Here is a 23,428-nt window from a genome sequence, read left to right as displayed (position 1 = left end):
TACTGTTAAATTTGAATTTTTTTCCAAATTTTTGGCACTCTTCCCTTGCTTAGACCAGCTCCACCCACAACAGTCAGCTGATTAGGTGACAGAAAATTGTCTTAAGCCCAATTTATACTTCTGCGTAAAGTGCTCTACGTAGGTTACGTAGAGACTCTGCGTCGATGCAGAGCCTGTCGAAGAGCCTCTGCGTCGTCTGCGACTGCACGAAATATGTCCAAAAAGTGTCCGTCACTCCGTCAAGGGACAACGGAGACAGCAAGAGCTGCGATTGGTCCTCAGGACAGGCTGAGCTAAGCTGCTCTGTGCCGGCTCACAGTGAGCACCGAGCGTCCACAGAGGCGGAGCTCATCCCCGCCGACAACGCCGCTGCCAAACGTATAATAAAAACGTTAAATATCTTAACACACACAGCACATGTTTAGACTCTAAATGGCCAATTTCTCGCCTCAAATTATCTTAAAACTGCGTTCTGTGACACAGAAAAGTCACAAACGGCCACTGTTTCAACAACAACAATCTTTCCCTGTCGACTCCATTGCTCACTGTAGCCAGAAGCACAACAACCTTGCGCAGCGACCCCTACTGATCGGGTGGGAAATTGCAGCGCGTGTCCGTCACCACGACGCAGAAGTATAAAGGCTCGAGTCGTCTCCGTGGTGACGCAGACGGATAACGCATACGCAGTCGGAGAAGTATAATGTGGCCTTTACAAAGCTTGACATCTTGTGGAGTCAAACAGTCACAAACCGAGCAGGTAAAAAAAAGAGCTGCTGGACGTCCTCCATTGTTGTCTGTTGTGTTCAATGTCGTTCGTTGTCGTAGCGGCACTACTAGGTAAAGTTAATGTTCTCAGTCGAATTGCAAGCCTGATCCAGGGTTTGACCATTCACCAACAAGCCAAACCCAACACACTGCTCTTCTAATCAATGACATTCACTACAGGAAGTTTCCAGTTGTTGGTAAATATTATAAGATGGTTTTGAAATTGAGTAACATATATCAAAGCTCATGGATAAGAAGAAATCCCCAACGAATAAAACCCTGATAGAAAAAAAAAAATACAGAGACAGGATAAATATACAGAGTCAAATTGTTCAATGAGTCTGTTGCCACCTTGACGGCCAGTCCTTCTCTATCCAGCTCTGCAGAACTCTGAGTACATCGATGCGCTGGTAGATGCGGCAAAGTTCAGTGAGCTCAGTGACGGTTTTCTGGTTGTATCGCAGCAGGAACTCCTGGGTGGGACTGTGAGACAGAGAGCCCTGGGTCCTGTGCTCCAGCAGGGTCAGTTCATCGTAGCTCATTCCCCAGCGACTTGCAAAGTTCTTCCAATTTTTAATAGTGCAGTGGTTCGGATCCAGTTTGAGACGTAGTAAGTCCAGGAGATCTTTGTCATTCATGAGGTCACTGATCTTGGGAGGAGGTGCTGGGTAGCAGCACTTTTCACAGGGGCTGTTCAGCAACTGCAGCTCTTTGGGGTAATCTGAGCACAGAGATGGACAAAGAAGTCACAGTTCAGGTGTTTTTTTTGAAGTGTTGAATGAGATATCGACTTGCTAATAACCATGGTATGGGATTCCAAGATGGCTGCCCCCATACAAACACGGCTACTTTTACCGTTAATGTCACTTCCGTCACATTTATCTTGTCGTTCACATGGTACTGTTGAATTTTTAGTCTTGAGAATGTGTTTGCCATTTTATCTCACTGTCAGACAGAACTTTGTAAACCACTCAACTCTCCCACACCAAAGTCCATGGAGAAAATCATTGTTTTAAGCTGCAGTGACAGGGGATGTATTATATGTTTTGGGTAACATCTACTGCACGTCTGTCCGTCCAGGGAGTGGATCCCTCACCTGTGGTTCTCCCTAAGGTTTCTACCCTTTTCCCTGTTATAAGGGTTTTTTCCCTGGTAGTTTTTCCTTATCCTGGTCGAAGGTCTAAGGACAGAGGATGTTACAAACCCTGTGAAGTCCCGTGAGACAAACTATGTTTTGTAAACTGTGGGCTATACAAATAAAGATTGATTGATTGATTGATTGATTGATTGATTGATTGATTGATTGATTGATTGATTGATTGATTGAAATCTACTGCTGTCTCATTTTGGTCAGTTTGTGTCACTGAGGTAAATCTGAATGAAGGAAGTTCAAACAACTAAGTCACAATGTAACGCATTTGAACTCCCTGATGGAGGCAGCATCATTATGGAGTTAGATTTGTGTCTTTATTATTTTGCTTCAATCAAAAAAAATATTTTCAATCAAAAAAACCTCCACTTCAATCAAAAAAAACCTTTTCAATCAAAGAAAATAATAGTTTGAATGCAAAAATATATTTGAGACTCAAAAAAATGCATTTGAACACTGTTTATCTTTGATTGAAAAGGTTTTTTTTGATTGAAGTGAAGGTTTTTTTGATTGAAAATATGTTTTTTGATTGAAAATATTTTTTTTGATTGAAGCAAACTTTTTTTTGATTGAATAATAAAAACACAAATCTAACCATACATCATCAACTCCTGTGTGCCGGGACTTAAAATTGCAAATTTTCTCCATCGGCTTCAGTTCAGGAGAGTGAAAAGATAACAAAGTGACACAGACTTCAGTTATCTGTAAAAAAAAAAGGCTGTGTAACAATGAGATAAAGTGGCTCACACACTCTTACAATATCTTGAACGTAACCTTTTATCAGATGAGCCTTTTGTAAAGTAGCTAAAACCCTTCCTCCTGTCTCACTGTTGGCAGCCATGTACAGTGCAGTCCAATACGGCTTACTTTCAGAGAATACATGCACCACAAACTACAATCTATATCAAAATCTAGTTTGAAAAGGAGTAAATGTGAGTTTAATTATTTTCATTTACTCATTCACTTACATTATCTGCTGCCTAAAGGTAACCAGACTATAACGGCTTCTGCTTCACAACAACTTCCACCTCTGCCCCGACTTCCTGTGCATCGCCCCTATAGAAAGCTTTCATTTCAATAACACTGTGCTCCTGTTACTGCACAACATACATGTTTGTTTTCAACATTAGAGAGCAGAATGATTCTCATTTACAACGATGATGAGACTGTTATTTACCAGGTGATGTAGATGTTTGGCAGGTACATTCTTCCACATCTTCAACTGGCTGCAACACAAAAAAAACATGATTTTGGAATTTTAATTTTCACCGATTTATCACACTGCACCAGGCAGGCAGCGGCTCATCAGCAGCAGCTGCGCCGTCTGGAGCAGGGAGGTGGGAGTGAAGAGGCTGTCCTTACGGTGGGTGAGACATTTTCACACGGTTCACCGCAGAACATGGTGTTATACTGAAACGACCAGGTGTCCATTCACCAATACGCGAGTACATATTTATTTTGCATTAGCATGCTACTACTCTGCGGCAAAACTCTTTCCAAAGGTAAGCTAGCAAGGCTACGATTAGCATTAGCGTAGGGCTAACATAATACAAAACACTGTGCAACCTCATTAGGGACAACTGTTTTGTCACTGGCATGGCTGACAGTCACAAAACAGCTAATTACGCTAATGCTAATCGAAAATGAAAACATTTGCGTTGTACCTAATTGTACCATAATGTATTATGTTAGCCTTTACGCTCTTTATGAAAAATCTTGTTCAGCTCCCACTATAGGAATACATACTTCATATAGGCACTGCACCAGTTAAACTAAACATGCCTAACAATGGCAGACCCATAAAAGAGAGAAAAAAGATTGAGAATCAAATTTGATAAAAACATTCACTCATGGATGACCACATAAGAACACAAGGTCAAAGGTCAAGGTAAGTGACCTCACAGTGGTGAAAACTCTCACTAATGTGCAGGCAATGTGGGTTAGTTGGTGCATGTTTAGAAAACGGTAGATCCTGAGTTCACATACCAGAGGTACCTTTTTGGGCACCCCATGGCCAAGTGAAAAGGAATTGGTGACCTTCTTGCAGTGAGGCAATAATGCTAGTCACTGTCCTACCGTGTGACCCAGCGAGAAATCACTGTCACTGAGAGTATGTATGCATGTACCCTGTGTTTAATGTGAATGTAACAGAATGCATGTGAGCAAATACCTGAAAGACACTAATGTGACATGTTAGCATATGTGTGTGTGCACTGCATAATATGTGGGACCTACTGATATGAAAGCCAAGCAGTGACTTTTTCCTCTTTCTTTTTCTATAGCTTAGTGGTGGCAGGTGCAGTCTCCTCATATATATTTCAGACCGTATGATGTTTTTTGGCTCCTGCAAGTGAAACATGTCTCAACAGAAGCTCTTCTTACTATGACAGCACATTAAGATCAGACAGAGAATCAAGAAATCAGCCCTGGAGGGATGTACCCATGCGCTGTATATATTTCATGAGTTCTGAATAGACAGAGTGGTCTCGACGGATTTTTCTCTTCTTCAACTTTCTTTCTTTCTACTGTTTATTTTTTACAATACTTTCTTTTAGAAAGCTTTAGAAAGATGTGTGATGTTCCCACTCTTGTGTTCGTGCTCTCTCTGTTATTATCAAAACTCATAGCTGCTCCTTCCAGTTCAGTGGCACCAAACCACATCCTGTATACTCACGGCTTAAATTAGAAAGCATGAGTAGGGTGTGTGTCTGTGCCAAGGTGGAATATAACTCTACGTTCGTTAGTTGTCATAACAGCAAAAGCTAACAGGTTTTAATCTGCAGCTGCAGCAAGATTTGCATGAAGAGAAACTCTACCTGTTTACATGGACACAAGTAATTGGAATAAAAAATATATCATGAAAATTCTCATCTAATACAGTCCATTCTGAAACAAACTTCATTCCGAACAAGAAGGCTGGTATATGCCGATCGTCATTCAGGTCCATGTTCATATAAACAGTCAATCTGGTCATGACTTCCTGCTTTGTGCCATCACATGTCTGATCCACGTAAACTGTATTTTCAATCCAAAAAAGAAAAATGAGCAGACATGAAAGTGACAGACAGCTAATGATGGTCACTAGGGGTGGGAATCTCTTGGCACCTCACGATTCGATTAGATTACGATTCAGAGGTCAACGATTCGATTCTAAACCGATTATCGATGCATCTCGATGCAACAATGTTTTACTTTAATACTTTGCTACTCATTTAAAAGTAAGATAAAGCAACATAAATATAAAAGTGGTAGTGCCTCCTCATCTGGTGCAGACAAACACATTATTTCTGCGTCCCTCTCCTGCGCCGTTCGTCGCTCCTCTGCGTCTCCTCAAGCGCTCATTTCATATCTAAAGCAGACTGGATAATTTTACATACAAATCAAGTGAACGGTGAAAGGAATTTCAACACTTTCTATATGTGCCTCCCACTTTTTGAGGGACCAAAAGTAATTGGACAAACCAAACAATCATAAATCAACCTTTCATTGTTTAATACTTGGTTACAAATCCTTTGCAGTCAATTCCAGCCTGAAGTCTGAAGACATAGACATCATCAGACACTGGCTTTCATCCCTGGTGATGCCCTGTGAGGCCTCTACTGACACACTCTTCAGTTCCTGCTTGTTCTTGGGGCATTTTCCCTTCAGTTTGGTCTTCAACAACTGAATTCATGCTCAATCAGATTCAGGTCAGGTGATTGACTGATAACATTCCATATTTGCCTTAAAAAAACTCTTTGGTTGATTTTGCAGTTTGCTTTGGGTCATTGTCCATCTGCACTGTGAAGCTCCGTCCAATGAGTTCTGAAGCATTTGGCTGAATATGAGCAGATAATATTGTTGGAAACACTTCAGAATTCATCCTGCTGCTTTTGTCAGCAGTTACATCATCAATAAACACAAGGGAACCAGTTCCATTAGCAGCCATACATGTCCACACCATGACACTATCACCACCATGCTTCACTGATGAGGTGGTATGTTGTGGATCATGAGCAGTTCCTTTCCTTCTCCACAATCTTCTCTTCCCATCACTGTGGTACAAGTTGATCTTGGTCTCATCTGTCCAGAGGATGTTCTTCCAGAATTGTATCGGCTTTTCTAGGTGTTGTTTGGAAAATTCTTCCAGTTTTTGAGACTTCACCATTGGTGAAACCAATCTTCTTTTAATTGTTGACTTTGAAACACATACACCTTCCTCCTGGAGAGTGTTTTTGATCTGGCCAACTGTTGTGAAGGGCTTTTTCTTCACCAGGGAAATAATTCTCCTGTCGTCCACCACAGTGGTTTTCTGTGGTCTTCCAGGTCTTTTGGTGTTGCTGAGCTCACTGGTTCATTCTTTCTTTTTAAGAATGTTCCAAACAGTTGATTTGGCCACACCTAATGTTTTTGCTATTTCTCTGATGGGTTTGTTTTGATTTTTCAGCCTAATGATGGCTTCTTCACTGACAGTGACAGCTTCTTGGATCTCATATTGAGTGTTGATAGCAACAGATTCCAAATGCAAATGTCACTCCTGGAAACAACTCCAGAACTTTTACCTGTGTCATTGAAGATGAAATAATGAGGGAATAGCCCACAATTGTCCATGAAATAGCTTTTCAGTCAATTGTCCCATTACTTTTGGTCCCCTAAAAAGTGGGAGGCACATATAGAAAGTGTTGTAATTCCTACACAGTTCACCTGATTTGGATTAAAATGCCCACAAATTAAAGCTAAAGTGTGCAGTTAAACCACATCTTGTTTGTTTCATTTCAAATCCATTGTAGTGGTGTATAGAGCCAAAAAGAAGAGTATTATGTTGATCCTGTCTATACCCTGTTAGGTATTTTAACTGTTCCAGATTCTGGACGGAAAACAAAAGGGAACACAACATTTGAAGTAAAAGCCCCTGAGTCTGTTTAACTCCCTACCTGAGGAAATACAATAGGTCAAGATAGCAGCCTCTTTTAAGATTTTCTTTTATCCACACTGAACTTGTGTTGTGGGAGTTTTTGTGTTTTGGTCTTTTTCTGTAGCACCATTACAGCGCTACATACAGGCCAGGCATATGTAATACAGCGTTTCTTAAAATGATGCTGTTTACCAAAAACCTTTTAAAAACAGCAAAGAAAAAAGATCAAATAAGTACAGCAGTCATATGTGTAATCAGTAATGTTTAGTAACTCTGTGCATATACAATATCACTATCTACTAATATATCTATCACTGTCTGTCACCCTCTTCTTTTCATTCATAATACTCATGTACTTTTAAATTCTTGCAATAATTATGTCATTCTCAAGGTCCACACTGTAAATACAACATTTTGTTACTCTGTACACACAGTCTGCTGCATATCATTCTGGAAAGATGGAGCCTCTTCATGTTTAGTGCATCTTTCTCATGTTCTCGGGATCATTTAGGGATTTTTTTTTTGTTCAATCACTTTGAGGGTTTGAGGACAGAGGGTGTGACTTGATTTTTGACTGTTTTTTAGACTATCATTGTCAAATACCTGCAACAAATATGTGGACATGTTTGGACTGGTTTAGATGTGGGGGGATGGTGTGTGTGGCTGTCGAGGTTTGTACTGTGCTCACCTTGGATTCTGCAGGTGCAAAAATATGTATATATGTGTAAGATATGCATATATAGCATAATTCTGTGGACGTGTAACACACCTGTGAAACAGATTTAGTGACAAAAGCATGAAAAGGTGTTAATACTGACCTGTCTTATTCTGTCTGAGGATGGATTCAAGTAGCCAGAGGGCATGGAGCTCAGGTGAAGTGTCACAGCATCTGCTGAAGACATGTTAATGGTATCAGTGTATTCATTTCTCACTGAAAACACACAATTTAACAACATGTTGTTGGGGAAAAACAACAGAATGTGAATGTGGCCCTGAGTTAATGAGTTAAGCGATGAGTTCAGTTGAAGCAAATATATTTGAATACATGATGCTAAGATCACTCCTCAAGATGACACATTGTGTCACGAAATACATTTGTCTACTTTAACTGTCTCTAGAAAGTTCTCCATTTTATTTCACATCTAAGTTACCAACCATTAGTATAAGGGTACAACAATTACAGGCAACGTAATTGGCAAATCACAGAGGTTGCAATTTAGGTAACAGGTCTTTGTTGTAAATTTCAGCCTCTCCTCTAGATGGCACTATAAACTACTTACTTCACCTTTAACGCAAAATAATTATTCAGCCTTAAATAGCAGAAAGCTAACTAACAACAGCGTATGCTAGGCACACATTATAGGACAGAAGTTATTATAGAAATTATTCCTTCCCTTCTTTACAACCAGTTACATTTGGTATTGTGCTATTCATGAATTAATTTGACCATAAAAGTTTTTGCTAATTTCAATTTAGCAGCAACTCTAATTTGAACTCAGGAAACATTGTCAGTCTTGCACCTCAGGTAAATGCTCAAAAGATCAAGGCCTTGATTTTAGAGTAGACTACTAATCTGTCGTAGTTATGAGATACTGTACAGTGGTATGTAAAAGTTGGACACCCCTGTAAATGTTCATGATTTTCCTTTATAAATCATTGGTTGTTTGGATAAGAAATTTCAGTTAAATATATCATATAGGAGACAAACACAGTGATATTTGAGAAGTGAAATAAAGTTTATATGATTTACAGAAAGTCTGCAAGAATTATTTAAACAAAATTAGGCATGTGCATATATAATTTAGGCACCCATGACATTTTATTGATTTCAATACCTTTAGCACTAATTATTGGAACTCCAAATTGGTTCAGTAACCTCAGTGACCCTTGACCTCCATACACAGGTGAATCCAATCATGAGAAAGTGTATTTAAGGAGGTCAATTGTAAATGTTTCTCCTCTTTGCATCTTCTCTGAAGAGTGACAACATGTATTATGTATATATTTCCAGATTGTCTACTCATTATTGTATTTTATTTTTATTGTTTATTGTATTGTTTATTTAATTTAATTTAGCTTATTGTCTATTTCACTGTCTTATTTTATTTTATTTTATTTTATTTACATCTGTATATCTAGCTCTTGTTTCCTCATGCTGTATATCTTCTTACTTTGCACAGAGCATCTGGAACAAAAACAATTTCCCCCCAGGGATTAATAAAGTATTCTGATTCTGATTCTGATTAATTTATAGTCTAAGTTTATATTTAGAGCTGGCTCAGGGAAACCCAGCCCATTTCTTAGTTATGCTTCTATAGACCTTGACTGCTAGGGGAATTTCTGTGGTGCACTCACACTCACTCTCTCACACTCTGGGTATGAATATGTTTTTCCTTCCTGTTCTCTGCTCTGTACTATAACGATGTCTATGTACAGCGTCTTGAGAGAATGTGTGTTGTTGTGGTGCTATACAAATAAAATTTTATTGAAATTTAAAGAAAAGTTTTATTGAATACGCTACTTCAGGAAAACGATCACGTTTTGTGGACAATTCGAGTATTTTCGTTGTCGCTACTTTTTTCTGAGATTGAATTATGTTTACAAAACGTTAATAACGTAAGAATTCAATGAGTATTGTAATGGCTGCTCATAGAGCTGCACGACAGCAAGTGCCGGAGCACTTCCGATAGTGAATATGCTGGTGTTCTCTCTCCTGTTTGTGTTTTCAGTGTTGTTTTTGCAGCATGTTACTGATGATGCATGCGTTTTGGCTTCCTATTTTTTCTTTTGTAGCGTTGCACGTTTCTCATGTTGCATTTGTTTTTGTTTTCTTAGCAGTGCTTGTGATTTTGCTTCTTTTTTTTTGCGATTTTGTGAGTTTCTCCTTCTGCATGTGTTTTGGCCCCCGTCAGCCACCGTACCAAAATGCCCTCCCTGACACAACATGTATTTGGGCTTGGGACCTGGCACTAGGAGAACACTGGATAATGCGCTCGTCTTGATGACCACTCAAAGCTGCTTTACACACCCATTCACTCACACCTTCATACAGCGCATCTATCACCACAGGTGGGTTTAAATGGACTCGAACTGACAACCTTCAAGTTGAAAATTGACTCGCTCTACCACTGAGCTACGGTTGCATGTTGGATGCTTCCCCCTTCGCGCAATTGTCCAGTTAATAATGAGAATTGGGGTTTGGGTACCTTGTGGGGATTCAGGCTGGTAACCAGTGTCTAACAATCAAATTATATCAAATCATATATATTGAGGCACTTAAAGGTGAAGTAAGTAGTTTACAGTGCCATCTAGAGGAGAGGCTGAAATTTACAACAAAGAACTGCTCCTCTGCTCACCCCCTCCCTTCCCTGAGCGCTACGGTGTCCTCAGCTGGTCAAATGTCGTCCTCGTCGTCTTTCTCCGTGTCAGCAGATGTGGTTCGTGAGGCGAGGGAGAGGGCGGAGCTACCGCGGCCGTAGCAGACGAAGCGGAGAGAGAGGAGGCGGGACTTCCGCTACAAGTAAAGAGACGCTTGATTTGTTCTCTCGCGTTTGTACTTACAGGCTCCTGTAGAAACATGGCGTCTCTCTGCTAACAGTGGCTATGCAACCGCGGCCCGCGACCATGTTATTTTACATGACTTTTTGAAACACTACGAAAATGAAACAAAAACTATTATACAGCGACTAGACAATGCAGGAGCACATAATATGTATAAAAAAGTGGATTTTGGGTTATATAAACCCATAAATACTACACAGTGTCCCTTTAAGTCATGCCAAATAAACTCTGCAAGCTTCCCAAGAGAACTGGAGTACATTTTGATCCAAAAAAAATTTCACCACGACAGCCCTATTGATACGTATAAGTGTTCAGATGTGTGTTTTTACCATGAGGATCTGTCACTTGCACTGGATAATTGGCCTCCAAGGACTGTGGGAGAGACAAGGGCAGACATGATGACATTAGAAAGTCAGGGTGAATACAGGCTTGAGAAAGACAGGTTTGTCTGCTCTGTTTCGCTTTCTTTGTGCAAGCTTTACATTCATGGGTCTGAGTCAAGAATCTGGGTGCAAATGTGGAGGTAAAATGACTCCCTTGTGTGCACAGAGAGGGAGCAGCCTGCTACGACTTGTCCCTAAATAAGCCCTCAGGCTCTAGCAATCACAGCACAGCGTGTTCAGTTATGGTACAGTGCTTTGCAGATTACTGCTAAGACTCTGCTCTCTGAAGATGAGAAGTGAGGACTCAGCTCAAAGCAAACTGGACGTAAAACAAGTCAAGCATTACAAAAAACACATTCAACACAGGAAGGAAGAATAAATAGAAGGTGCTTACAAATTCTGCCACGAAGCTGGTGGTGTCTGTGTCCTCCACAGGTTCGGAGCTGGTTCTATCTGTTACCAACAACAAAAAAAGAAGTACCATAATCACATGTGGTCACCACTTCTAAACATTTCCTCCATTTCATACTTCACACATTAACCATCAGCTGATGATTTAGAGAGAAAAGCCACATCCTCTATGTAAAGAGCATCTTCTGGGGAGGGTGACATAGATCACATCTTGCTGTAGGAACTCAACCCGATTATAATAAATCATTCATGTGACCTCAACTTTAAATATAATGGCAAAAGGATTTTCATTAAACTGCTTCATATGATGAGAATAGGATTTAACATGGGAAATTGCTATGTATTAAAATATTTAATAAAGGATTTATTGAAGGCCAGCAAAATATTTCACAATAAAAGTTTGCATTGTTAAAATAAAATCTATGGATTCAGTGATCTGACACACGAGACTGCATTTACTTGGCTAACAGCGAAGAAAGGCGTGAGTCAAAGGCGTGCGCCGATATCGAGACCAATATCACAAGTCAAGTATCTGTGGTTAGGCCCATGAAGATGAACATTTCAAAGACAAAATTCTCCAACTGTGTAACAAATATTCTTCTCCTATAAAAAATAAATAAACAGCCCACAACATGACGAGCTAAAATTCTCTCGCTGATTTTTATTTACATTTTCAGAGTCTGTTCATCGTGAAGTAAGCGATATACAGTACTCTCAAGTACTTGTTTAGTCTGTAACATGTCAGATAATGTTGAAAAACATTATGTTTCTTTTTGGTCCACAAACCACAATTTCTCAGTTTTCATGACTTCTTTGTTATATGGAGCCAAGAAACCAGAAGATTTTTACATTTAAGGAGCTCAAACCAAGTAATCGATTATCAAAATAGTTGTTAGTAATCGATAAACAATTGATAAATCAAATAATCGTTGCAGTCCTTAGTATATAGAATGTTTGAATCCTATCTGATTTTACATTTTTATCCGTCTGATAACTGATCCAGTGACCAGAATCGGACTGATACCAATATTGAGCATGAAACAAAAACATGCAGATGCATTGCTCATACATCAAGTGTGACCCAAGCTTTATGGAACCTCCATACTTTCTGTGTAAGCTGCTATGCATTTCTGCTCGCACATACAAGGCTGTGGTTCTATTTACAATAAATGGAGGGTGTACTATTCCAAACATTCATATTCAATCTCAAATTCCATTCCACAAGCAGGTGTTCACCTCTTTAGTATGTCCTTGTGTCATTTGAGAAATAGGCGATATGAGTGGGTACAACTAGACCTCCTTGCATAACCTCAAGTGAATGTCAATGGTTACCGTCCTCTCACAAGTCTCCTGTCCTACCACAACAAGTGTGGTGACAACTGCACCGGAAAGGGTTGAGCTCGTGTACGTCCGCAAGGGGAACCATGCCTCAGTCCTGTCCAATAAAAATGTGTTGAGTGTGAAATAGGGATGCTACGGTATAGTTTCCCCACGGTTCGGTATGCGTCAAGGTTTTGGGGCCGTGGTAAAGGTGCGGTTTCGATATCTTAATATGAAACTACTCAGACTAGCAAAGGCATTTACATTGTAAAAAAAAAACTTCATTTAATCAATAGTGCACTATCAAACAAAAGATTAACCCACTCACAGAAACTAGGGTTAGGGTTAGGGTTAAAAAAAGAAAAAAGAAATATAGTCTTTTAACAAATTTATTTAGGTTAATAAGTATTGGAGATTGCTGTTGAGCAGTGTCAAACATAAGTTGTGAAAATAGCAGCAGACCTATAAATTCAACACATTGTGAGCTTGCAGATTGGCTATTAAAGATGACCACACCGTCACTGAATGTAAACATGGCTAAACATGCTGCTAAAGGACAAAAGCTAACTTTAGCCTGAAGCAGGCTTTTAGCTATGATTTTTTTAGAGGGTGCCCCCCCCTTGCCCTCAAAATGGAAAAAATGGAAAAACCAAAATGAATTATTATGCCAATTCTGTAACATTGTTTTTGTTTTTTTAAATCTAATTTTGTTGTTATGGCTGGGACTGTGTGTACCTAGCCTCACTAAAGTCAAGGCATTGCAATTATAGAGGGTGCCCCTCATCTGGTGCAGGCCTTTTTTTCCTGCGCATCGCCCCTGCTGACGCTCTTCTCCCTCTCCTGCATTGTGCGCCTCTGTAAGCGGACTCTCCATATCCAACACACAATGGATATTTCCCTATGCACAGTTATATCTACACATCCATATATGTCACATAAATAATGATCTTTATGACAAGGATCGAGTACAGTCTCGATGAAATACAGGGGATCCGAGTAGAGCTTACTAAAACGTGTTGACAGATTCTCAAGAGCGCACTAAACCTTTTTTTTGTCCCCACAGAGGAAATTTTGTTTAGAGCAACTCAACAAGATAACAAATATAAATCACACAGAATAAAACATGTATATTGGAACTGTACTAAGACAAATTATAAAGGCAGGACCTGCCATTTAAACCTGTAGCACAAAATACTGTAAAAAAACAATAAGGCAGTAACAAAATAGTAAAGTGTCACACTGCTTGAAGTATCTTTTAGCTGTTTCCTGAAGATAGCCTCTCGAAATGTACTGGGAAACAATGGAAATACTGTTCAGCACCAACATGGAAATCTCTTAAATCTGATGCTCTCAGCACTGAAAAAGAATATTTTACATACACATTTACAGATGAAGAGTTGGCAGAGCAGCACAAAGGCAGCTCTTCAGCTCCACAGAATACCTGGACGTGGCTAAAGCGGCATACGTCACTGTGAGGCCATTGTATCCAGATTGGTCTAAATAAAGAACGTTCCTGGCCTTTCTTGGGTTACACTCTATGACAATGAAACTTTGATTTGCATGGGAATCTAGAATTAGGATTACGTGCCATTTCTGACAGATCCCATGGCCCTGTTCACTTGAAAGAGTAGTTGGTGGAAAGAATGTTACGGAGAGAAGAGGCAGCTCATATGTCAGCCTTGGACTTCAAGCTGATTGCTGAAAGTCAGGAACTTTAGTGACACCATCATATATATATATATATATATATACATGAGTAAAAGTACTCATTCCCCTTGCTAAATGTTACTCAAGTACAAGTAAAAGTACTACTTTTTCTGCTGTTTGTCTCCAAAAGACATCAAGCTTTGTATGAGAACAGAGTGAATAGAACATTAGAGTTGAAGAAACACTGGTTGTAAAGGAGTTATGCTTTACTGACACCCAATCAGCTGTCAGTACCCCAAATGGAACGGCAATATAATGTTGCCACGCAAAATATGGCGATACTCTACTGTATTTGCTACAAAGTCGGCAACTTGGCAACATTGTTATCGTCTCTTTCCCTTCTTGTTATAGAGGACGTGGAGTCATGTCACTACACAAACTGTACACGTCTTTAAAAAAAGTTACGTTATTACACCTCAAGCTTTTTCTTTTCTTTTGGATTATTGCAGACTGGTATATGTGAAAGATTAGCAGAATTTTTTTTATTATTATTATTTTTTTATAATGTTCAGATTTCATATCACACCAATAGCACCAACATGTGCTACATACAAATACAAGCTATACAAATTGTGTACATTTGTATTTTTTTATTTCTTAGACCAACATCAGACCGAAGTATAAGGGGGAGCGGCGATGGTGGGTTATTATAAAATTTGAAAATTTGTCATTCTCAAATACCAGACAATCATTTTTGTATCAGTCAAGAAACCCAGATACACCTCGAAAATTCAGTGTTTACAGAGTGAAAAATATGGTTTTAAATAATTATAGTATCAGGGAGTTAAGTTTATTTCATACATGGGCATTATATTTGGACACTTTTTAGCCAGATAGTCCCAGTATACAGTATCCCTGACCCATCTCACTCTCCAGTCATTTCCAGCCCTTTTTGTTGTTTTATTAATCCTGGACTCCGAATTTGTACAAGCGTCACCTCTCCACCCGAAACAACAGTCCCATTAACAGCATATGATGACGGTCTAATGCAATTCCCTACGCAGTGATGACTAATATTTTACAACCACATCCAGTCTTCTAAATATAGTCATCAAAAGTTAAAATGACAGTTGAAGATGATAAACATCAAAATGACTCAGACAAGGAACGATGGAGGTGCAAGTGTCAGATAATTTACACATTTCCAAAAGAATGCTTGTTCAAAACATTTTACTAAGTCTTTTCAAATGAAAGGAGTGAGTGTTTAACCTCCGCTGCACTGCACATGTAATATACGTGTATTTAATATGATGCTGCATTACCTGGCTGCAACTGACTGTGTGTAAGTCTTGATGTGCCATTCATGCCAATGTTTTCACTTCACTTTTCAATGTAGCAACCACAAGAGGTGACAGACAGGGTATTCCATTCAGGGGAGAAATGAATGGTAAATTCCCATCACCGCAGTGTCTGTAAACCAGCCCACACAAGACCTTAATAAAAACATGATGCACTTTGCCTCTTTTATTCTCTAATTTTCTCTAGAAAGTCTCTAGTTATCAAGAATTCCATCATGGAAATGATAATTAATTTAGAAGAAATCTATGTTGATCTGAACATAGTGAAAGGTTGCTTTCACTTTCCAGTGTGTGTCTCAATCTGTTACAGGTGTTAGCATCTTGGTACATAGTGTGTAGATCTGTAGGAATTTAGCTTCAGTAATAGTTCAGACAGGAAAACAGTTTTTTCTGCACATGCCTTCAAAGAAACAAGCACAATTTAAGCACGTATTTAGAGTTATTTCACATGTTTTTGTCCAAACTTTTGACTGGTAGTATACGTTTGGTACTTTCCCTGCATGAATAAAATGACCTGCAGTGTTTGACAAACTGCTACTGCTATACTGTGTTACTGTGACAATGAGACCTCACATCTAGACGCTTACTTCATTATTCATTTATTTTCTTTTATCTGAACAATATTACTATTAGGGCTGTCAAAATTAACGCATTAACGCAGGATGATTAATTTGTGGAATTAACGCGTTAATTTTTTTTAACGCACTTTCTCACAAAAAAGAAACATATGATATAATCATAACATTAACAGTCACTGTCTAACTAACGGGGACACAGACAGCAGCTAACGTTCGCGTCAGAATGCTAGCTGACGCTAACGCTAACTAGTAGAAGCAGTGCTTCAAAGTGCTGATGAGGAATTTCCTGCTGTGGGTTTAGTAAGAAAACTATTTAACTTCTATACTTTATATTTTGTTTATAATGTGAGTTATTTACAGTGCAATGTATATTTTTTTTTAAGTTATTTACAGTATTTTATTTGTTCTATTTATTTATCTTTTTTCGTTTATTTTTTACTAAGTTTGTATAGGTTTTTACAAGTTATTTACAGTATTTTATTGTTCTTTACATTTATTTACATTTAATTTTCACATACTTTATTACATACATACATATTTAAATTAGAATTTTTCAGGCATATTTACGAATGATAATTAATCGTGATTAATCGTGATTAATCCACAGCTACCCTGTGATTAATCTGATTAAAAATGTTAATCTTTTGACAGCCCTAATTACTATGTATAGTGCCTTAAAATAATGTAATGAAGGTTGCGATATGGGACTATACAAATAAAACTGATTTGATCTACTACACTGTAACCTCTATTTCTTTGATACCCTTGATTTTATAATTTATATATATATTTTTATTTTATTTGTATCTATTTTAATTTTTAATCTTCTACTTAATGTTTTCCATATACATTTTACCTGCTTGTTTTTCGTTTTTTTATTTTATTTTATATGTCTCTTTTCTATTTATTTTTATCTATTTGATTTTATAAATGTCTCTTTTCTATGGTTTTTAATGTTTTATGTAAAGCACTTTTAAATTACCTTGTTGTTAAAATGTGCTATAGAAATGAATTGCCTTGCCTCGATCTCATATGAAGGATAGAGAAGCAACTTAAATGTTGATTTGTATCATCAAGAACAAAACTTAGTGGTGGTATTCCCCTTTAAATACCAAGCATTAAGTCTTAGAACCTCCAACCAGTCACCCAATTATCAAGTGTAAGTCGAACCGTGGATCACTCGAGCATTGTTTCTGCCGCTCTGGGAATGCAGGGGCATGTAAGTGCACGCTCTGGATAAAGTTCAAGAGATGAAATACTAACCACATCATAATACACTGCTTAGGGTCATAAATCCTTGCAGGTGAACCCAGCTTTTCTCCATTTGACCACCCATGAAAACATAAGGCAGAGTTATGGAGTAGAGCAGCCTGATCAGCCTGTTTTCTTTGTCAGGCTCTGTTTCTACACGTGAATGGAGTTGAATGGTACGTCAATAGCTGACTGAGCTGACTGTGGCTGCTCTGAGTCACATTCTCCCTCTCTTACATGTGTACAATATCTGATAAGAGGTGGCAAGTGTGTCTTGCTCAGTTCCACAGGATGTGTCTGTGCATATTTTTCAACTATACACAGGATAAGACTTGTGAATTAAATGACAAATCATCAAATTCAACGAATCCCCTAATCAAAGCGGTGAACAACAACTTTATAAACAACTCTACACGATTTAGCTGACGGTTCAGGTTTTTTGAAGTAGTAGTTGTATGAGGCACCGACTTCACTGTGTGAACCCGAGTCCATTCTAATAAGCAGCCTGAGACAAAACAGCTCATTCTCACTGAAAACATGGCGTCAATGGTTTGTATTTATGTTTTGTATTTTAATGTCACAATTTGTGTGTCACATGGTGTCATGAGTGATATAATGTCCGTCATTTGTTTGTATCAAATTAGAGAAAACCGTTTACAAAGTGACAGCATAGAGACACACGCATTTGATTGACTTCTTTGCCACGCCGACAATTTCTCGCGCGAGTACACATCGCGATTAAAAACGGTTCGGAATATATTTGACAGCTGAGTTTATCTGCGATCTAATCTGTTGAGCCTGAGAAAAAGCCACTCGCGATCGCTAAGTTATGCCTGCAAGGACCGTGAAGAGCACAATATCAGACTGTCTCTGGTTGAGCCAATACATCCATGGGCTGAATATCATCCATCCTCTGAAACATTTGGAACCGCTTGCACCCGCAAAACCTAGACAGTTCGGTTATGATCAGTTTCTTCATATTGGTCTGATCGGCAAAGGTGGTGTTCGAGCGTCAATGGTTCTAGGAATTCAGCCAAGCACATGCGCAGAACGGATCGAGTTTTCAGTACAGGTCGGGTAATGACACGCACCACACCAACGTACCAACCGGCATCTATAAGAAGTAAATAACAGTGGTAGCCCAGTGGTTAAATAAGTAGACTTGTGTTGGGGATGGTCGTAGGGTCAAATCCACCAGCTCCCAGGGTGTCTACGTTATTTACCATATTATTATTTTTAGTGTAAAAAGCATTATGTGTCAAGTCAAACTGAAATAAATGGACTGACGCTAAAATCACTAGAACTCAAAAAACAAACAAACACAAGACTCAAGTGGGGAATCTGCAGAAAAAACATTGAAAGACTTGACATTATGAGTATTAAGCATTAATAATACATAAAGCGTATTGTATAAAGAATTAATAAGCTTGGGATGCATAAAATATGACTATAAATAGATATATCGGGTGTGCGGTGGTAACCTCGACTGGGCCATTTGCCCAACATGCCTCGATATCTCACTCCAAAGGTTTTCTCACAAGTTTGCAGCGTTGTGTATGTGACAGTGTATGTTTCCAGTCAAAAAACCTTGAACCTGTTCATGACGCAAAGGTATTTTCCTGCGTTGGAAGCGCAAACATGGGGTTAAAGGTGTGGTGGGGAAAGTTTGTTTGGTTAATCTCAAACTCTATATATTAGACATGTGGATGTATTAGCACTATGACCTCTGTCACAGTGGCAAACCCACATACATGCGTGCAGTTATTTGTATGACCACATCAGTGTGATGAAAGTGACTCATAACCTTTGGTGTCAAGAAGATATGACGTTATTCTCATTTGGTTTCAAACCCTCCTTTCATCCTCTCTCTCTCTCCCTAGATAAAGACAATATAACATGGTTATTCCTACAATGAGAGTTTTTCTATACTAGAAACTATACTAATTTGGTGACTATTTACACAGTATCCCAGTACATCACAAGATAATAGATAGGGCTGAGAAGATATGCTTTTGTCACTATACCAATGTATCACAAAACTTGAGCTTTCTAGAATCATTCATTGTCATTCTACAAATATTGTGATTCATTTTGTATCACAATACTACACTTCACTGAGCTGTAATAACATAAAATGCTGGTAACAATGATAAACACAACTTAAAGTAGTTTTTGGGGGTTTGTGGTTTGTGTTAATCAAGTGAGTAAAAATATGATATGGGAAGACAAGAAAGATTTCAAAATCCTCCCAAAAAGCAGTTGCGGGTTTAGCATCATTCCCATGAACACGTTGGACAGGAGCGCACCCTTGCTTGAAACTATGTCACTAAATTTAAATTAGAAAGATATTCACAAATTTGAACTTCCACGATCAATAACATTGAAGCACATATTTAGAATCATAGTGATGTAGACAACAAGCTACAACTTAAAGCTCACACAGAGTGGTTCTGTTGCACATATATGTTAGTTATGGAGGTCTACTTACATACATTAACTTGTTTTTATGGTCAAAAACCTCCTAGTTGCTGTAAACGAGTTGATAGAAATCCTCTTTTCTGACGCTGTTCCTCAGCCGCGATATTTCAGACTGAAATCTCACACCCAGAAGACAGAGTGTGTTGTGACGTGAAATATTCAGCACACCCGCTCTCAGAAGCGCAGCGCCCCCCTCTGGAACGGTGGATGCACTGCTCATCATTATCAAAACATTGTTTTAACAGTGTTTAAAAATAGCTTCTTCACGACTCCCCGCCACAGTCCCTTTGACGACCTTTGACCCAGAGTCAGAAGACACTGTCGCTCGTGAAACACCTCCACAACGGACGTTATTCTTCTTCTGTGGTTCAATGTACGTAACCGGATGTGCCCGGACTAGTGCCCGGAGCAGGACGATCTGCTGTTCAGGAGAACCGCTGTTTATGTAACCGGACCGGGTTTTTTCAGAGATCTCCCTGAGCCCGAGATTACAATAAAACACAGTGTTCTCAGCAGTGACTGAACTGTTTGTTTAGAACCTTCAGGGCTTCATAAACAAGGTAATGACGCAGATACACACTAAAAAACAGCCTTAATTGGAACTTCCTGTAGGTTACGCAGAGCACTTAACGCAGAAGTATAAATTGGGCTTTAATCTGTTGCGACATTATGCACAAATTTACTACGTCACCATCTGTGATTCACTACTACCACCACTACCCTACTTAACACCTCACCTGCAGTTCATCTTTTCATCAAGACTCCACTCCTGCTCTGCCAGATCGTCAGTTCTGTTATCCAGTGTGGTAGCAGAACAATCTAGTCTAATTTGTGTTAAATTTAGTCATAAATTTAACTATAGACTATAGATTTTTTGTCATCTATAGTTTCTACACCTTTTTTTCGTGTGCTTCAGGTCTCATTTTTGGTCCCGTTCACCTTGTTCCTGTTTGGTCACCATGTCTCCCCTCTATGTGCCTGCCTCTTAGTCTGGAAAACCCAACTCCTCCTGACCAGCCACTGCCTCTGCCCAGCCAACTTTAAGTTACTCTTAATTATTTATGTTAAATAAAGTCTCCAAACCTGATCAGACAGCCCTGTCTGTGTTGTGTACATTGGAGCCAGATGCTCATTTTCCCATAGACCTCAATTAAAGTTATTTTTTCAACCATTGACGCCAAGTCACTCCGTAGTCACTATTCGATCATTCTTATTTCCTAGTTGGGTTCAGGAGGAAATGACAAAACAGAGCAGTGAGGAAAAAAAAGAAACTGATGTTGGTGAAACAAGCCGTGGCTTTGCTTTAACTGTGAGAGAGCATGACCAGAATGTCTGATACATGCCAAAAACCCCACACCCCACACAAATTGACAGCAGAACAAAGGTTGCTCTAAAGAAAGAAAAAAGTAAAAAAAAATATTTTGGTTGTCATGTGACCTTCTCCCTCTAGCTAAATTTGGTTTTTGTCAGGAAACACCTGGTTAATAATAATAATAATAATAATAATAATAATAATAATAATAATAATAATAAGGATGATAATAATATGATTGAGGGGCCTTATTAGACATATCACATAACTTAACCTTCATTATTTGGCTGAGGGCCAAGTCAAGATATCGGGGTGGATAACTTAACCTAAAGGGCCCTATAAAACATTGCATATTATTATTATCATTATTAATATTATCAATAATGATAATAATAATAATAATAAAAATAAACTAGTGTTATTGGGCTGAGGGTCCCCTTTCAGACATAAAGGGGTGACTACATATACATGTGGGCCCCATTCAAATATTGCAATGAATAACATAGCAGTAATCCATCCTTGCTTGTGTGGTAGTGTGAACAACGTCTGAAGTTGCCAGGTTTTGTACCGTTGTCCACCACTGCTGTGGGAGAAAATGATGCACGTCGTCCATTGGTTGCATTGGACAACCTGACATTGAGCAAGTCTTTGTCTTGCCCATGGACACATCAGCACACAGATGTGCAGGTTCAAAGACAACACACACTAGTGAAACTATAGTGAGCTCCATGTATTCTTTCTTATTTTGTCTTATATTATCATCTCAATGTATCTTTAATTTGATTTATAATAAAGACAGCTGACTTGTGTCTCGTGTGAAATAAACTGCACTGTTATAAAACTCATCATGTCTATATATTAGTCTCATATGGCACATGAACGTCACATCTATAGGTTATACTGTAGGTTTACTTAAATAAAAGGGACTTTTCAGAGTAGGAGTTTTTAAAGGGCAATAGAAAATGTTTGGTCAGGAAATCTACCTCGAAACCAACAACTCAACAATGAATTCGAACAAATGTAAAACTGTAAAATACTGTAAAAAACGAAAGCAACACATAACTTGCGTTTTTTATTTTTTTTTTGTAATTTTACTTTTACCTAGGTACGTTTTTTGGAAGTATTTTACATCAGTTACTGATTAAAAACATGTTGGCCTGAATTTAAACGTTTTTTTTTGTTTTTCTAAATCACATAGTGGGAACTTTGGCAATGAATGATGAGGACTGATGTGTTTACATATTTTATTTGGTCAGCGCTTTAATTTGTAAAGGTTTGCTTTGAATTAAAAACAATTAATGTGCAATTTGTGTCCCGCTTGTCCTTGTTACACAAGAAAGAACAAAAAAGTAACAAAGTAACGTTTACTCAGATTACTTTTTCACTTTAACGTGTGTACATTTTTAGATCAGTACGTTCACTTGTACTTAAGTCAAATGTTATCAAAAATAGTGATACTTGAGTAGAATATTTCCACCTCTGCTGGTGAATTTGTTCATTTGTAAAGTGTCACGGTTTGCAAACACGGTCCGTGAAGATAACAGGACACTTTTACTTACCGAATGGCTCCTTACACGTCCGCAGAGTGCTCATGTTTAAAGTGGCGAGGTCTCCCATGCGAGGAAATGTTTAAAAGCGGAGTGAAACAGAAACTGTGTGTGAGAGTAAAACTGCAGAGTCCGTAAAGAGGAGCTGGAGGTGAGAGAGAGAGACTGATGTGATGAACCAACAGGTAGAGCTGCAGGAGCTGTGCTGCCTTCATGGTCCCCGCGGAAATTCACACTCACCCAAGAGTTATATACCGCTAGATAAACATGTCAATGATGCAATACGGAGCGATTGTAGTGCTTCATAGTAATACTAATAATTAAAAAAAAAATGATAATTCTAATAATAGTAATAATAACAACAACAATAATAATAATATACAATGATTATGAGCCTAATACTCGCGTTGTCTACCGTTGTGTCGTCCAGCTCTAATTCTAGTACAGTCTGCAGGTTAAAGGAAGTTTTTGACACAGAGAAGTTGTATTTTTTTAATGAACATTTATTTGTTCTTTGTTTCTTTTGTGATTTGTGACCCACATGAAATATGAGGGTCATATTTTTGGTTTAATTAAAGGGACACTGTGTAGTATTTATGGGTTTATATGACCCAAAATCCACTTTTTTATACATATTATGGGCTCCTGCATTGTCTAGTCGCTGTATAATAGTTTTTGTTTCATTTTCGTAGTGTTTCAAAAAGTCATGTAAAATAACATGGTCGCGGGCCGCGGTTGCATAGCCACTGTTAGCAGAGAGACGCCATGTTTCT

At 38.6% G+C, this 23,428-nt stretch overlaps 1 protein-coding gene across 1 annotated transcript; it reads right to left on the bottom strand.

Moving 5' to 3' along the window:
- Positions 1–1,097: 1,097 nt before the first annotated feature.
- Positions 1,098–22,725, bottom strand: edaradd (EDAR-associated death domain; the record flags this gene model as incomplete). The annotated part of the gene is made up of 6 exons (XM_083897736.1): positions 1,098–1,486; positions 3,093–3,141; positions 7,628–7,701; positions 10,700–10,742; positions 11,148–11,206; positions 22,668–22,725. The coding sequence occupies 6 exons, from the start codon at positions 22,723–22,725 to the stop codon at positions 1,098–1,100; spliced, it is 672 nt and encodes a 223-aa protein (XP_083753862.1).
- Positions 22,726–23,428: the final 703 nt, after the last annotated feature.

The sequence above is a fragment of the Microchirus variegatus genome (assembly GCF_963457635.1).
Source record: "Microchirus variegatus genome assembly, chromosome: 11".
Classification (NCBI taxonomy): Eukaryota; Metazoa; Chordata; class Actinopteri; order Pleuronectiformes; family Soleidae; genus Microchirus; species Microchirus variegatus.
Note: the sequence above shows the minus strand (reverse complement) of the source record. Positions and strands in the feature narration are given on the sequence as shown.